The 17244-nt window shown below is 46.6% G+C and overlaps 1 protein-coding gene and 2 non-coding genes across 5 annotated transcripts in view; 1 reads left to right on the top strand and 2 right to left on the bottom strand.

The window, feature by feature from the left end:
• The window catches only part of MOK (MOK protein kinase), a 53010-nt gene extending 41222 nt beyond the window's left edge, over window positions 1-11788 (bottom strand). For 2 of the 3 annotated variants that reach the window (XM_068254637.1, XM_068254639.1), the window contains exons 1-3: window positions 11608-11787; window positions 6417-6531; window positions 2679-2768 (exon numbers count right to left, since the gene is read on the bottom strand). In XM_068254637.1, the coding sequence (XP_068110738.1) occupies window positions 2679-2768; window positions 6417-6531; window positions 11608-11614 (212 nt within the window). In that variant the 5' untranslated portion in view covers window positions 11615-11787. Of the gene's footprint in view, window positions 1-2678; window positions 2769-6416; window positions 6532-11607 lie in introns of all 3 variants that reach the window. The other variant, XM_068254638.1, reaches the window with a different exon arrangement.
• Window positions 11789-12038: 250 nt separating this feature from the next.
• Window positions 12039-12111, bottom strand: TRNAK-CUU (transfer RNA lysine (anticodon CUU)). Its single transcript has one exon. It is a non-coding gene; the product is annotated as a tRNA-Lys (tRNA).
• Window positions 12112-16850: 4739 nt separating this feature from the next.
• TRNAI-AAU (transfer RNA isoleucine (anticodon AAU)) lies at window positions 16851-16924 on the top strand. The gene has a single exon. It is a non-coding gene; the product is annotated as a tRNA-Ile (tRNA).
• The last annotated feature ends 320 nt before the right edge of the window (window positions 16925-17244 follow it).

Here is a 17244-nt window from a genome sequence, read left to right as displayed (position 1 = left end):
ATTCTCTTAGGGCCTGTACAAACTGCTGCGCTTGCGCTGCGCTTTTCAAATCGCATGCACTTTTTAATCGCAAGGTCTTTTGAAAAATAATGAAAATCGTGGAGACCTGTACACACTGGTGCGATGCGCTTTTTCTATTCTCATGAAGGCTTCCGATTTAAAAATCGCATGCGATTTTAAAAGTGCAGCAGTGTGTACAGGCCCTTATACTGTTAAAAGCAGATGCATCAAACCTGGTACAGTTGGTCACTGGGTGATTAGGGCCCAAACTCAGAAAGAGGCCGGAGCCACAAACAGCCAATAAGATTTGTTTATTTTTCAATGGGAATATACAAAGTATTGATACCAAGGACCCCAAAGCTGATAAACTTAATAATTGAGTGACTGTATGTCAAAGGTTAGAAAAAGTGGGCGGTGCCAACAACTAAATTTTTAACATGGCAGGGTTCCCAAACTTTACACAATTGGCCACTGGGAGACTGGGATGAATATTCAGAAATGTGGGTGGAGCCTACAACAGCCAATTAAAATGTACCTATTGATTTTCAAGGGGACTATACACATTGCTACCATTCTTACACTGTTGATGGCAGAGGCCTCAAACCTGATACAGTCAGTCATTGGGTGACTGGGGTCCAAATTCACTAAAGGGGTGGAGCCAAAAACAGCCAATCAGATTTATTAGATTGATTTCAGCCATTCTGTTATTGGCAGGGTTCTCAAACGTGACACAGTTGGCCACTGGGTGACTGGGACTAATATTCAGGAAAGTGGGTGGAGCCTACAGCAGCCAATCAAAACTCACCTTTTGATTTTCAAGGAGAATATTGCAACTGCAGCCATTCTTACACTGTTAATGGCAGAGGCCTCAAACCTGCTGCAGTCGGTCGTTAAGTGCCTGGGGTTCAAATTCAGTAAAGGGGCGGAGCCAAAAACAGCCAGATTTCTTTGCTGGATAAACTGCTTCCATTACCACAATTTTGATGCCAGGAACACCAAAAGCTCACAAACTTGGTCATTGTGTAGTGACTGTGTGTCCAGGTTACAAAAAGTGGGTGGAGTTAAAACAGATTTTTCTGGGAAATTGTAAACTGCAGCCCTTCTTCACTGTTAATGGCAGGATTCTCAAACTTAGCATAGCTGCTTACTGGGTGACTGGGATTAATATTCAGAAAAGTGGGTGGAACCTAAAAATGCCAATCAAAAATCACATGTCGCTTTTCAAGGAGAATATTACAATTGCTGCCTTTCTTGCACTGTTAATGGCACAAGCCTCAGACCTGGTACAGTTGGTCATTGGGTCACTGGGGATCAAATTCAGAAAAGGGGACAGAGCCACAAAAAGTGAATCAGATTTGTTTCATTTCATGGGAAAATACAAATTATTGATGCCAAGGACCCCAAAGCTCACAAACTTGGGCATGGAGTGACTGTGTGTCCAGGTTACAAAAAGTGGTCGGAGCCAAAAACAAATTTCACTGGGAAAGTGCATACACTGTTTATGGCAGGGTTCCCAAACTTTGCCCAGATGGTCACTGAGTGACTGAGATTAATATTCAGGGCAGTGGGTGGAGCCTATAATAGCCAATCAAAATTCACCTGTTGATTTTCAAGTGGATAATTTCAATTGCTGCCATTTTTCCACTGTTAATAGCAGATGCCTCAAACCTGCTACAGTTGGTCATTGGCTGACTGGGGTTCAAATGCTGGAGAGGGGGTGAAGCCACAAACAGCCAATCTGATTTGTTTAATTTCTATTGGAATATACAAATTATTGATGCCAAGGACCCCAAAGCGCACAAACTTGGTCATTGAGTGTTTGTCCGTTAGGGTTAGAAAGTGGGCGGAGCTAACACCAGCCAAATACATACACGGGCAATGCCGGGTCATCAATGGGTGGAGACAAATACAAATTTCACTGGGAAAATGTAAACTGCAGCCATTCTTAGACTGTTAATGGCAGGGTTTTTAAACTTTGCACAGTTGGTCACTGGGTGACTGGGAGTAATATTCAGAAAAGTGGGTGGAGCCTGCAAAAGTGTATCAAACTTCACCTATTGCTTTTCAATAGGAATATTTAATTACTACCATTCTTGCACTGTTAATGGCACAGGCCTCAAACCTGGTACAGTTGGTTATTGGGTGACTGGGGTTCAAATTCAGAAAAGGGGGTGGAGCCACAAACAACTAATCAGATTTTTTCATTTCAATGCAAATTATTGATACCAAAGACCGCAAAGCTCACAAACTTGGTCAGTGAGTAATTGTGTGTTAGGGCTAGAAAAATCATGCAGAGTCAACACCACCCAAATACATACCCGGGCAACGCCGGGCAATCAGCTAGTATATATATATATATATATATATATATATATATATATATATATATATATATATATATATATATATATATATATATATATATATATATATATATATATATATATACACTAACCACACCATCAGTTGTTGGTAGATAGCATTACTGCTACACATCGTCCACTCTACCAGATTTTGATTTTAATAAATAAAATTTACTTGGCCTTTATGTAGAGTTTGGCTCTGTCGAGTAGGACCCTTTGCATATACATTACACATCATAAACAGCTGATGTGCTGCTGATACTACAGGAAGCACATGCACATCACATAACAGATGCAGAACATGAGGATACGTACAACAGCACTTCATGTAGAGTGAGGATGTTGGGATGAGGACTCAGCCTCCGCAGGGCCTGGATCTCTCGCAGATTATTCACCTGCTCCGAGCTGGAGGGGAAGAATACACAGGTATAAATAAACACTATGCTGATAAGAGGAAATTTACCTAAATATAGCATGGGGGGGGATAAACACATTGCAAAGAATTTAAAAAAATAGAAGAAAGATGAAGAAATAATTGCTATTCGCCATGTAATACGTTCGTGTTGTTTGATCAACTGTGAGACTGCAGGACAGCATCTTTACTGCTGGAAGACATTGAAAAAAATGACATCATCTGAGTTTGTATATTGGTGTATAACATTGTCTGTATTATGTACCCTGTGTTTCTTTCTTACTTTGTACAGCGCCACGGAATATGTTGGCACTTTATAAATCAATAATAATAATAATGATATTCTGTCACTATCTATAAATACACCCTCTAATGCTGGGCATACACGGCTCGATTTTGCCGCTCGATTCTCCTGCTCGGTCGATTCCCCGCTCGATTCCGCAGGCGATTCTCTTATCTTCCACTTGTTTTTCTTATCTTTTTGCATGGTCTTCAATGCGAAATCGAGCGGCGAAACAATCAGGCGGGAGATCGGATATGTCGGAAATTATCTATCGAGCCATCTAAATGGCTCAGAATCGAGCCGGGTATTCCCAGCATTACAATGTTAAGGTGCGTACACACGTCACACTGTAGCAAACGACGGGTCCGTCAGACCCTTCCACTGGGCGGACTTTCTGCCGACAGTAGCACGTGTGCACACGCTGTTGGCAGACTGATAAGACTGGGATCCGCTAAGCGAATCTTTCATAACCAGTCTTATCAGTCTGCCGACAGCGTGTACACACGTGCTACTGTCGGCAGAACGTCCGTCCAGTGGGAGGGTCTGATGGACCCGTCGTTTGCTACAGTATGGCGTGTGTACGCGCCTTTATAGGCTAAAAGTATGTGTGTGTAGATAGATAGATAGATACATAGATCATTTACTGTGCAAAGTTTTAGGCAGGTGTGAAAAAATTGCTGTAAACTAAGAATGCTTTCAGATATATTCATAAAGATTGTTTAGGAAAACGATCGGAATCCTGATCAGACCTCTCGGAAATAATCAACTTGACCCATCTATCTGACGTAAATTGCATGGTGTGTACCAGGCATTAGGCTGACAGCTAATGCTGGGAATATACGGCACATTTTCCCGCTCAATTTCGCGGCAGATCGATTTTCGCGCTCGATTCCGCGTCCCAGTCGCCTATCTCCCTTATCTTTCCGCGATGTTCCCTTAAATGTACACATCGTTCCCTTATCTGTACGCATTGTTCCCTAGTGTGGAATCGATCCGGCGGGACATCGGACAGGTCGGAAATTATCAATCGAGCCATCTTAATGGCTTACAAACGAACCGTTTATTCCCAGCATAACACTGGCTGCTGCACAGCACCGCATAGTAGAAGGTGGAAAAGCATGTACCGTATATACCGGTGTTGTGTCTGATTACGCTGCCTGAGGATTTGCGCTGCCCCGCATGCGCAGTAGGAGACTGTGCGGCCACATTTCCTATAGAATGATGCTGCTGGAGGTAAAATACTAACTATCTCCGCTTCCTTACATCCTACACTCCCCAAATTTTCAGGGTAGGGAGGGGACCCTCAGAATGACCTATATGCCAAATTGCAGCCCCCAAACCCTGCTGGTTCCCGAGATAGATTAGAGAAACCTATCTCCTGAACCAGCGGGTCTCGGGGGCTGCAATTTGGTATAGAGGTCGTTCTGGGGGTCCCCTCCCTACCCTGAAAATTTGGGGAGTGTAAGAGGTGTGGAAGCGGAGATATTTAGTATTTTATCTCCAGCAGCATCATTAACTTCACACTGAGCATGCGTCCTACTCAGTGTAGAAAGGAGCTTCCGGGCAGCTCAATCAGACATTACACCGGAACTGTTCAGATAAAGATCTCTGGAAGGTGACCCTGAGATAAAAGGAATGCAAATGAAGCTACTCACCTCCCCCTCCCCCAATAAATCTAGGAGGCATTCTTCTCTAGCACACATGAGAAATACTGTTGTGCCTAAAGGCTCGTACACACTTCGGGTTTTCGCAAACGACCCGTCATGGGCAATCACAGGGCTTGATTAGATTGGCAACTTCATTTGATATTGGAATGACCACTGGCAGGGCCGGAACTAGACTTTTTGCTGCCTGAGGCAAACTTGTGAGGATGCCCCCCCCCCCCCCGATTTGGAATGATTGCACAGCACCCAAAAATTTACTCTGCTTCATTTAATGTTCTCACATGACATGCTGCAGCTCTACACAATAGCACACTGCTGGCTGGCTGTGAGTCTGTGACAAACTGCTCACCCTCAGCCACTCCATTCCTCCTCAGTCAGGACAGTAGTGCCACCTCCTCCCTTCTGCTGTGCAAGTCAAATGAAACACTGCTGCTCTCCTGCCTCCACCCTCACTGTCAGACTCCTCACACTGCTGCTCTCCTGCCTCCCCCCTCCTCACTCACTGTCAGACTCCTCACACAGCACAACAAGCTGCTTTTCCCCAATGATGACCTCCTGCCTCCCCCCTCCTCACCCACTGTCAGACTCCTCACACAGCACAACAAGCTGCTTTTCCCCAATGATGACCTCTTCATCTCACTCTCCTCTTGCTTCTCCTCCTACCCTGACAGCATAGTGTAAACACACAGTACAAAAATGCTGCCCCTGTAATCTCTGCGCCTGATGCACCAGCCGGTGTCCCCCCAAGTGTATATGTGAACCCCCCCTTTGCAGTGCTGAAGGCTCACTCCGGTGCAAATCCTGGCCTTCTTAAGTGTCCAGCCTCACCGTGATCGTTTGTATCACGCGGCATGAGGTGCATATAGCTAAGTCACTACATCTGGTGACATGTGGTACAGCCGCTCGCTGTGAGTCTGGACAACGGAGAAAGCCAGTATTTGTGGCATTGGAAATGTGAGCCTTCAATCGTGTACACGGGTGGGACACATATACACTTGGGGGTGACAGCAGAACGATTTTCAATAGATTTCATGCTGAAAGCAATTGAAAACCGCTGTGCAGTGTGTGGCCATACAATTATTATTATTTATAGAGCGCCAACATATTCTGTAGCACTGTATAACGTGCAATACATACAAAAATGGGGAGCACAGATATATATAAGCAGCTCAACATTCTGTACAATCAGGACAACCAGTGACACAAGTACCGATACAAACTATACAATCAGTACATCCAGTGACACAAATACCCATACATACAATTGATGTTTAGTTTGAATAACGTCACCAATGCTGATAGATTTTGATTTCCTAAAATGCACAGAAACAGGAAACAAAAGGGGGAGGTCCCTGCCCTAGCGAGCTTCCAATCTATAGAGTAATGGAGTTGAGACTCTGGGGGAGTAGACAAAGGGATTAACGGATGAGGCAGTGAGCTTTAAATGTAACTAGCGATGGGCATGTCTAGGAGAACTCACGGAGAAGCATGTGATTTGTTTGATCAGCTGATAGATTTGCAAGGATCTGATTTGCTGTGATCACATCCTGATTTAGCACATGATCATGACTGGCAAATCAGAGACTTACATATCTATCCCCTGACCAAACTGATCACATGCTTCTGCATGACTCATCCCAGACATGACCATCACTACTTACTACACCTCTGGGATTCACTAAATCAAAATGTACCTTTTGAAAAGTTGCTTCATCTTCTTACACGCATAGTAGTTTCCATCTTTTAGGCTCTGGACCTTCACAACTTCTGAGAAAGTGCCTTCGCCTATCTTGTTAATTGTCTTATATCCTGGAAAACATATACAACAAGGGAAGTTCACCTTCGTTCAGAGAGAGATCAGTCTCTTGGTCAATCTGCCCATACATCGTCTCTAGCTGATACCCCCTTTTCCATGAGAAATATTTACCTTTTCTCAAATAGAGCATCAGGGAGGTCAGTGTGACTGATATTGTGGTGAAACCCCTCCCACAGAGTGATATCATGACCTTGGTTTGCTGCCTCATTGCATTGTGGGAAATACAGATCACCTGACAGAACTAAAGATGTCTCCATCAGTGATAAATGTCAGAATGTAAATCAGGGAGAGGAAAGATTTTACAATGGGCAAACACTGACTGAATCATCTATAAATGTATATTGTAAAAAAAATAAGGAGCGTTCTGCACAGTAGCCCGCAACTCAGTCAGTAGTGGATCAGAAGGACACTGAGGGAGCGGACAGACTTACAAGGGGCTGGAAGAAGCCCACGGTTAGTAAATATCCTCTTGTTCCCCTCATCCTTCAATCACTTTAAAGAAGACAGCACTTTTGTGTCAAGACTTTTGGCCAATACTGTTCAGTTTTCTCATTACAAGGAAAGACATTTTATCCAACTCCATACAGGTACAGTATACAGTATGAGGACAATGTGAACCCACAAGAATCTAGAAGACACAAGATACACTAGGTCTGATTTATCAACACAAGGTTTGAGCAATGTGGAGCAAAACTGGAACAGTTGCTCAGGGTAACCAAGAGTTTCAGCGATTAAATAAAAGGAGAATTCTGATGGTAACATCTCCAGTTTGCCTCCAGTTTTCTTGGAACTGACACCCGCCATAGGCAAACGCAGGGAGGGATTACAGCTGCCCAGAATCCCCCCTCAGACCAGGGCCAGTGCAGTGTCTGGGGGTTGAGGCACCAGAATATCTTCAGACATCCTGCAGCTCACCAAACTGATCCCTTTCTTTCCCTGCTAGTTGACTTTGGATGGAGCAGCAGCGTATGTACAGAGCATGGAGCAGCAGCGTGGGTACAGAGCATGGAGCAGCAGTGTGTGTACAGAGCATGGAGCAGCAGAGTGTGTACAGAGCATGGAGCAGCAGAGTGTGTACAGAGCATGGAGCAGCAGCGTGTGTACAGAGCATGGAGCAGCAGCGTGTGTACAGAGCATGGAGCAGCAGCGTGTGTACAGAGCATGGAGCAGCAGCGTGTGTACAGAGCATGGAGCAGCTTTGAGGAACTTAAGTCAGGTATGACCACATAAGAGAATAAAGGTTCCCCCATACATAACATATGTATCATAAGTTGCTTTTAACCACCCTGGCGTTCTATTAAGATCGCCAGGGCAGCTGCGGGAGGGTTTTTTTTAAATAAAAAAAAAAAACTATTTCATGCAGCCAACTGAAAGTTGGCTGCATGAAAGCCCACTAGAGGGCGCTCCGGAGGCGTTCTTCCGATCGCCTCCGGCGCCCAGAATAAACAAGGAAGGCCGCAATAAGCGGCCTTCCTTGTTTTGCTTACATCGTCGCCATAGCGACGAGCGGAGTGACGTCATGGACGTCAGCCGACGTCCTGACGTCAGCCGCCTCCGATCCAGCCCTTAGCGCTGGCCGGAACTTTTTGTTCCGGCTACGCTGGGCTCAGGCGGCTGGGGGGACCCTCTTTCGCCGCTGCTCGCGGCGGATCGCCGCAGAGCGGCGGCGATCAGGCAGCACACGCGGCTGGCAAAGTGTGCTGCTTTTTATTTGATGAAAATCGGCCCAGCAGGGCCTGAGCGGCAGCCTCCGGCGGTGATGGACGAGCTGAGCTCGTCCATACCGCCCGGCTGGTTAAGCAGTATAAATAGAGCCTGAAACACAGGGATCAATTGAAAATCTTTATTCATTTACCAGCTCAAAAATTAAAAACAATTAAAAATCGTAGCTTCGGCGGAACTAGTGGGACAGTGCAGGCAGAGCTGTTGCAGCCATCTCTTGGTCCTTATACCATTCTATCTGGTGAGTCTCAATGTCTCTCTCCCCTGTTACTGCTGCTATTCAAATTCACTACTAGTCTATTGGCGTTCCTTGTGTCACCATCTTCTTAATTATAGCTGCTGCTATATTTCACCTCTTGATCTACCTCATCACTTGCTTGTTTTCCACATCTTTATCTACCTCATATTTTTGTATGTTATTTATTGATTGTTTTTTCATTCACTGATGTATTTTTGACTATTTATAAATTTTTATGATTGTGTGATTATCACTATATTGAATTTGTAGTTGAGATGGTATATTCCAGCACAGATTGGTTACTTACAGTTATGTAGCACCGGCACTTTATATTAGCAGCATTTTCTGTGGAGATTAATTTTTATAATTTGTATATTTATATATGATTGTTCCCCTGTGGGTCTAGGTGTGGAGCAGATGTCTCTAGATGTCTATAGGGACCTGTGACCTTGGTTGGCTGCTTGTTTTTAATTGTTTTTAATTTTTGAGCTGGTAAATGAATAAAGATTTTCAATTGATCCCTGTGTTTCAGGATCTATTTATATTGCTTAAGGCTACTTGCACACCAAGACGTTGTGTTAGGTGCCACGTTAAGGTCGCATAACGTGCACCTAACACAACGTATGGTGCTGCAAGATAGGACGGTAGAATGAGCCGCGTTAGGCAGCTCTATTCCGATAAGGTCTCCCAGAGTGGCGCTGATTGGCCGGCGGGACCACGTGATGTGGAGCGAGACACTCTGCATCACGTGGTCCCGCCGGCCAATCAGCTGCTGCCAGTGCAGTGAATATTAACACAGTGAATATTAGCACAGCCCTGTGCCCCTGATGTGAATGCTTCACTTTCCCCTTCATTAGCAATGTCGGCTATCCTCATTATTATTTGTATTCAAACTGCTCCTGATCGATCCCTTTGTCAATTGGGAGCAGATCCGACATTTAGGAAATAATTGTCAGATCCTGTCAGTCGTACAAAAAATTGCATGGTGTGTACCGTGTGTATATTGTGTGTATGGAGTATGGAGGTCAGTTAAAAAACTTACACATATGTGACATTAATGACTGATGCATGGCGATAGTGACAGTAATGGCTGAACTGACACATAGTGATAGTGACAGTGACAATGGAAACACACTGCTAGTGACAATAAAAGTAGACATAGTGTGAGTGGAAGCACACTGATAGTGACAGTTATGGTGGACACACACACTGACAGTGACAGTTATATAGTGAAAGTGGTGGTAAATATGTCATTTCCGGTGTGCATCAAAAGCGTCAGGAATCAATCTCTGCTTCCATTCATATCAATGGAATGGGTTGTTTGCAAAGATGGTACCAGCATTTCCCATTGTTCGTGTAAACGCCATGGTAGATTCCATCATCTCACCTCGTCCTGGACGCTACCTGCAGCGTTCAGGACCGGCTATGTTTGTCATTTCTGTATCCCCCTGCTGGGGTCAAAATGCAAAGCGGCGAAAGAACAATGAGAAGCAAATGCTTTTCTACTCTCCTGTGGAAAAGCATCTGGCATTGCCTAAACGTGCAGTGATGTATAGGCAGATTCTAACAAAAGGCCGATTCCAGATCAATTTCAGTATATAATCCCTTTGAGAATTGGACTTGCGACATCGCATCTGCCGCCTCTGTCGCTGTCCCCCCAAATGTAAATGTGCCCCCTTGCATCATTAAAATACTTTACCTGTCCGTTGTCGCCTGCCACGGTGCCCATATATCTTCCGCTTTTGCATTGCCACCCCACGTGGCTACCGGCATATAGCACTAGGGGCGCATTTGTGTGACTTCATACACTTGTCACATATTATATGTCGGCAGTGAGTGAGGCGCAAATTCAGAAGATGGATGGGTACCGCGTAGTGCGACAGTGGACAGGTAAAGTATAATTGCACAGGCAGGGGGCACATTTACATTTGGGTGACAGCATCGGGGGTTCCGTCACATTCATCATTTGCGATTATCGCACGTCCGCCCCAGATTTCCCAACATGTCCGATCAATGCAGGACAAAACTGGTCAAATTGTCAATCGGGCATGCTGGTGGCACCAATTTCCATCCGTTTCAATAACAATTATGGAATCAGATGGTCGATTGGCTGCCAATTCACCAGAAGTATCGTGCATGTTTGTGGCTGCATTGATGTGCATCCAATTCGATAGCACTTATGGAATTGGATGGTCGATCGGAAGCCATGTAGTCAGAAGTATCGGGCATGTTTGTGGCGCCACCGATTTCTATCCGATTCAATGACAATTATGGAATCGGATGGTCGATTGGCCGCCAAGTCGCCAGAAGTATCGGGCATGCTTGTGACGGCATCGATTTGCATCCAATTCGATAACAATTATGGAATCGAACGGTCGATTGTCCGCTAAGTCGCCAGAAGTATCGTGCATGCTTATGGCGGCATCGATTTTCATCCGATTCAATAACTATTATGGAATCAGATGGTCGATTGGCCGCCAAGTCGCAGAAGTATCGGGCATGCCTGTGGCGGCATCGATTTGCATCCAATTCGATAACAATTATGGAATTGGATGGTCGATCGCCCACCATGTGGCCTGATGTTTGGCCAGCTTAGCAGACTGACTGTGGTGAGCAGACAATGATGTTGGACAGAGTTGGGACAAGGTCCTTCGGCACTCAAGGTTGAGCCACCAAAGTGCGCCCCTCCATCCCGTCCACCCCAGCCGTCACACACTGATTGCTATTAGACTAAGAGGTGCCCCAGGGCCCCTAACACCTTAATCCCTGGTTATCTGGCTTGCAGTCACTGCCATGTATCCCCTTTTATTATGTCTCTCTGATTCAAACACAATAGGGGAATGATAGCTGAGTGAGTTGTGTGCCCCCTCCTACACTGCGCCCTGAGGCTGGAGCCTCTCGCCTCTGCCTTGGTCCAGCCCTAATGGTGGACACACAGTGACAGCAGACAATGGAGGGAGGTCCCAGGCGGCCACAATGCCGGACACTGACAGCACCATCACTCACAATGGCAGGCAGACACCCTGTGACAGCAGCAACAGCAGTAATGGACAGTTATGATGTGAGGAGATAACGTGTGACAATGCCGGGCAGCAGCAGCAGCACTCACTGTTCATGGTGTCCCCGCTGGCGGCCGCGGCGCCCCCCACATCTCCCCGTCACTGTCCGCCGCTGCACGGGGCAGCACAGCACAAGGCAGCCATGTTGTATCTCCGTCTCCTAGGCAACCGCTCGCACCCCTGACACCAAGGCCTCCGCTGCCTGTCACCAAGACACCCGGGGGCGGCGCCTTTGTCCTCGTGACGTCACCGCAGCATCCGCCCCTCCCCTCTCCCAGTCTCTCCCTGGGTGGGCGGAGCTCTGTGGAGAATCACAATCAGAGATGCGGATTCCGGGCTGTGCTGGGAATCCTGAAATGAATTACGTCCCCGTGAAGCGCTAATGTCCGCTTCGGATAAAATATACAATAGGTGTAAAATTAAATTAAATTAAACAAGTGATTAAAAAATAAAAGTTGTAGATACAGAAATAAAAATGTTGCGCCCAACGTGGGGCTCGAACCCACGACCCTGAGATTAAGAGTCTCATGCTCTACCGACTGAGCTAGCCGGGCAACTGCACATGCTTTCAAAGATACTTGTTCCAAAGGGAAATGTGTATACTGGTATCTGGCTCCACTGTCAAAGACTCTAATGATAAAGTTATATTTCAGATCACAATTCAGTACATGATTCTGTAACAAAAAAAGAGCCCCTGAGGAGTACTTGAGGCTCTGAATGCTAAAGAGGCTTCCCCCTTCCTCTTCAGTAGAGAGGATCCAGTGCTGGGACCCTCCGATGATCTTCTTGTCGGCCGGGCTGCGCACATGCGCAGTAGCTGCTCTCCGCTCGGGCTCTGACGGAAACAGCCGAGCCATATTGGGTCCCTTCTACAAAGCAGACGGGAGTTGCATGCCTGTATAAAGTAGAGCGGACCTGATCGGGCTTGGCCCTTTCAGTCAGAGCCCGAGCAGAGAGGCGCTACTGCGCATGTGCGCACGGGCAATTGTAAAGATTATTCTGTGTCCGGGGAGCTGCGCCGGATCCAGATGACTGAGCAGGATGGGGAAGAGCCTCTTTAGGATTCAGAGGCTTCCCCCTCCCAAGTTAAGTACCCCCCAGGGGCTTTTTTTATATATACGGATTTTCTTTAACCAGTTCACCCCCAGCTGAGCGTACATGCTCCCCGCGGCATCCGGGTCTGCATTCCAATCCTCTGCTATGCAAAACAGATCATATTAAAGGGACACTGTAGGGGGGTTAGGGGAAAATTAGTTGAAGTTACCCAGGGCTTCTAATGGTCCCCCGCAGACATCCTGTCCCCGCTCAGCCACTCCCCAATGCTCCGGCCCCGCCTCCGGTTCACTTCTGGAATTTCAGACTTTAAAGTCTGAAAACCACTGCTGCGTTGCCGTGTCCTCACTCCCGCTGATGGCACCAGGAGGGTACTGCGCAGGCCCAGTATGGTCTGTGTCTGCGCCGTGCGCTCCTGGTGACATCAGGGGAAGCGAGGACACGGCAACGCAGGCGCAGTGGTCTTCAGACTTTAATGTCTGAAATTCCAGAAGTGAACCGGAGGCGGGGCCGGAGCATCGGTGAGTTGCTGCACCGGCACAGGATGCCTGCGGGGGACCATTAGAAGCCCCAGGTAACTTCAACTCATTTTCCCCCGACCCCCCTACAGTATCCCTTTAAAATGTCTGTTTTGCAATAAAAAGTGCAAAAAAACATCTGTTTTGCATGAACTGGTTAAAAGATACCCGAATCATAAAATAAAGAGTTTTAATTTACTTACCTGGGGCTTCTTCTAGCCTCCTGTAGTCTCTTAAGTCTCACTTAGCCAACTTGCGCCTCACTGCACATGTATTGACCTGACAGCTTGCTTCCTTGATCGCCCTCCTATGGCCTTTGCACATGTGCGGTTACAAGTCTTAACAAACTGAGCATGAGCAGATCACTCCCAGCCTGTTTTAAAGGAGACCTGAGACATTTACACTATAAGCATTTATATTTACCTGGCATTTCCTCCAGTCTCATGCAGGCTGTGGGCTCCCTCACCATCCTCCTGGGCTGCTCTGTTCCTCCACTGGCCAGCCGAGTAAATCCTCCAGTCGTCCCCAGTTGCACTCCCCTGTGTGGGCCAACTGCGCATGTGGCCAATCATAGGAGCTCAATAGGGGTGCATGTGAGAGGGAGCGCAAGTCCTGCATTGGGCTAGAGGCATCCCCAGGTAAGTATACATTTTTGAATAAACAGAGTGAAAAGGGGCTGGCACAGTGGATATCAGCCTTGGGGGAGGGTCTCCACTATATGGTATCAGGGTGCAGGGTATAGCCTTTTGCGTGCATGGATAGGTAAACTAGATATAGTACAGCTGATGAATAAAAGAAGAGAACAATCCTGCACTGCTCCAAGGCCTTTTTAATTGTATTTCAGTCAGTAAACATCTTCATCCATAAAACATTCAGGTTTTTCACAGGAAAGCAAACATAACTGACATACCCTGTTTTGGTCCTGGCTGTGGGGCAATGTGGGAGTGGCAGCGGCCCGCCTGACGACCGTTTCGCTCTAAGTGAGCTTCCTCTGAGGCTCCGTGCGCGCAACATATCCCAAACCGGGGGTTTTTATACTGACTAGCAGCATTTCCGTGTCGCGGGCACGTGACGCTGTTACGCATAACATCCTGTCTGCGTCATGCGCAGACACGCGTACGTAATGACGCGTGCTACGCATGCGCCCCAACAGGAAGCCAAATGCGTTCCACACTGGCATGCACAAGCTCTAATCCACTTCCCGGTTACGTACACGCGTACCACGTGACGTGCACAAACGTGCATCCGGAAAGGGGAAGGAAGTGCATGTTTTATGGATGAAGATGTTTACTGACTGAAATACAATTAAAAAGGCCTTGGAGCAGTGCAGGATTGTTCTCTTCTTTTATTCATCGTAAGTATACATTTTTGTTAGGGTCCTTTTACACTATATCAACTGCTTCAGTTACAACGGAAAGGACAAATGATTTTCAGAGTAATGTTCGTGTTTTGTTCAGTTCCCACTGTACGCATTTTAAAGTGTACCAGAGATCTCTGAAATGCAAGATTCTTTACTTACCCGGACTTCCTCCAGCCCCATAAGCACGTCTGAGTCCCTCGCCGTCCTCCTGCGGTCTGTCGTTAAGCCGCGTTCAGTAACTTGCTCAGTTGGGTCCAGTCTGGGTCTTCTGCGCATGCGTGGACCTCCCATGCATGCGCAGTAGACACAGAGTAGCGTGACTGAGCAAGTTACTGATTGTGGCTGAACGGCAGACTGCGGGAGGACGGCCAGGGACTCACATGTGCTTATGGGGCTGGAGGAAGCCTCGGGCAAGTAAAGAATCTTGAATTTCACAGATCTCTGAGTGATCTCAGAGAGGAGCATAACGTAACTGTAAACCTAAAAAATGTCCACAGACTGCTTAGCCATTGTCCCCCTTTTCCCCTTGCTTTGGCAATACCTGTATGAATCTTGGTCATGCCAATAAAGCTATCTTTGATTTGATTTTATCTCTGGTTCACTTTAACGTTAAGCTTTTTCTCACAATGCACTGCTATGGAAAGTTAAAACACAATCGTTTAAAAAAAAAATTAAACCTAAACTGAAATAAAATTGCCCATTTACTTACCTGCCCCCTGAAGTCTTCCTGGTCTTTCGCCATCATCCCGCATTCTGCCATTCATCCGGTGTCCCCCTACAACGCTGGATGTGGGGCCCCGTGCCACGCCCCTCCTCCAAGAAGAAAAAATTGCTACTGTGCATGTTGAGAACGCTCCCAGCCGCAGGAGCGTGATAGAGGCCAGCGCAGCGCATTCGCAGTGCCCCAGTCACTCTTTAGTCGGCTGGATTAAGGAGGGGAACAACGGAGGGATGGCTAAACAAAGGAATGACAGCAAGGGAGCAGGAGGGCTTCAAAGGCCTGGAAGAAGCCCCAGGTAAAAATGGGCTTTTTTTTCCTCTTTAGATTAGTGTTTTGTTTTTTTTGTCACTTCAGACTCCCTTTGTGTATCTGAGATGACAAGGGAAAAAGAAAAATCACACATACATGGGGCTTCCTCCAGCCCCCTCTGGCCTGATCTCTCCCTTGGCACTGTCCTCCACCTCTTGGATCTTTGGTATGAGCTCCCGGTATCTTTGGCCAGTTGGCGCATGCGCAGTGCGCCCGCGCCTTTCCCCTATCTTGCTCCCACGCCCAGGAGAGTTCTGCGCCTGTGCAGTAGTACTGTGCAGGCACAGCGAGCTCCCACATTGGGAATGCGCAGTAAGCCTTAAAGAAAACCTGAACTGAAAATTAAAAGTCGAAATAAGCATACACAAGTCATACTTACCTTCCATGTAGTCTACTCCTCAGTGTCTTTCTCCTGTCCCACGTCCTATTTGTTCACTGTGATCAAGGGAATTTTCCGTCCTCCATTTTGAAAATGGCCATTACCCATAACAGCTTTCTGGTCAGCACACAGTTAAACTGTAACATCGCCCACTTGAGCCATAGGGAAACATGGACATTACCTGGTACATCAGTTTTCCTCTCAGCTATAACTGACAGCAACTGATATTTTACTGACAGCAAATGATATATTTCAGATCTGACAAAATATTGTCAGAACTGGTAGGGATCATTGTCAGAAGAAAATGGCGAGCTTCTGAGAGGAACTGATGGCAAAGTAACTATGTAATGTTCATTTGAAGTTACCTCATGTGTTTATTTTAAATATTTTTACTCAGTACAGGTTCCCTTTAAAGAGACTCAGAGAGCCGAGTAAATATAATAGATTTATACATACTTGGGGCTTCCTCCAGCCCCGTCCGCATCCGCCAGTCAGGGCCAGTCGAAGCAAGCTCCCTCCGTACTGTGCAGACGCGTGTGTAAGGCAGGTGCCAGAGAGACGGAGGGAGCCCCTGTGCATGCCTAAAACTGGCCGCGACTGGCCGAAGTTATGAGACCCGGTACCGGCGATACAGAAGACTGAGGACGGCTACGTGGGAGTGATCCATGCGGATTGGGCTGAAGCCCCAGGTATGTATAATAAATCTATTATATTTATTTGGCTCTGAGTCTCTTTAACTGGCTGAAGATACCAGGAGCCTTTACCAAAGATCCAAGAGGCAGAGGATGACACTGGTGGAATGATCAGGCTGAGGCCAGAGGGGGCTGGAGGAAGACCCAGGTATGTATGATTTTTTTTTTCTTGTTATCTCAGGTTTAAACATGCGACAAAGTTTTCATCTTGAATAGAACATACTGCTGTGATTTTGATGAATAGAAAAACAATTTTCAGCTGGCCGGTTAGCTCAGTTGGTTAGAGCGTGGTGCTAATAACGCCAAGGTCGCGGGTTCGATCCCCGTACGGGCCAAGATTTTTGTTGGAGTCTGTTTTTTTACTTGTCTTTATGCGTCCCACAGTGCATACGAATCAATAACTCTTATCTTTGTATCACGTTATTTAGCCCGGTACGATTTTCTGGAACACTTTTATGTGCTTACTGTGAACATTAGAGTGAATATAATGAAGCTAACATGAAGCTAACCACTAAAGTCTCTGTACTATTTTTCCACACGTATAGTAACACGGCTGCTACCCGGTAACAACTTTGTTTTGGGTTAACGAGACGCGCGTCCCCGACAGAAGTACATAGGGAGTGCGCGCACGAGGGAAGGAGCTGAGAGCGCGCGC

This window comes from Hyperolius riggenbachi, chromosome 9 (genome assembly GCF_040937935.1).
Source record: "Hyperolius riggenbachi isolate aHypRig1 chromosome 9, aHypRig1.pri, whole genome shotgun sequence".
NCBI classification, from domain to species: domain Eukaryota; kingdom Metazoa; phylum Chordata; class Amphibia; order Anura; family Hyperoliidae; genus Hyperolius; species Hyperolius riggenbachi.
This window is presented reverse-complemented; position numbering and strand designations above follow the sequence as displayed.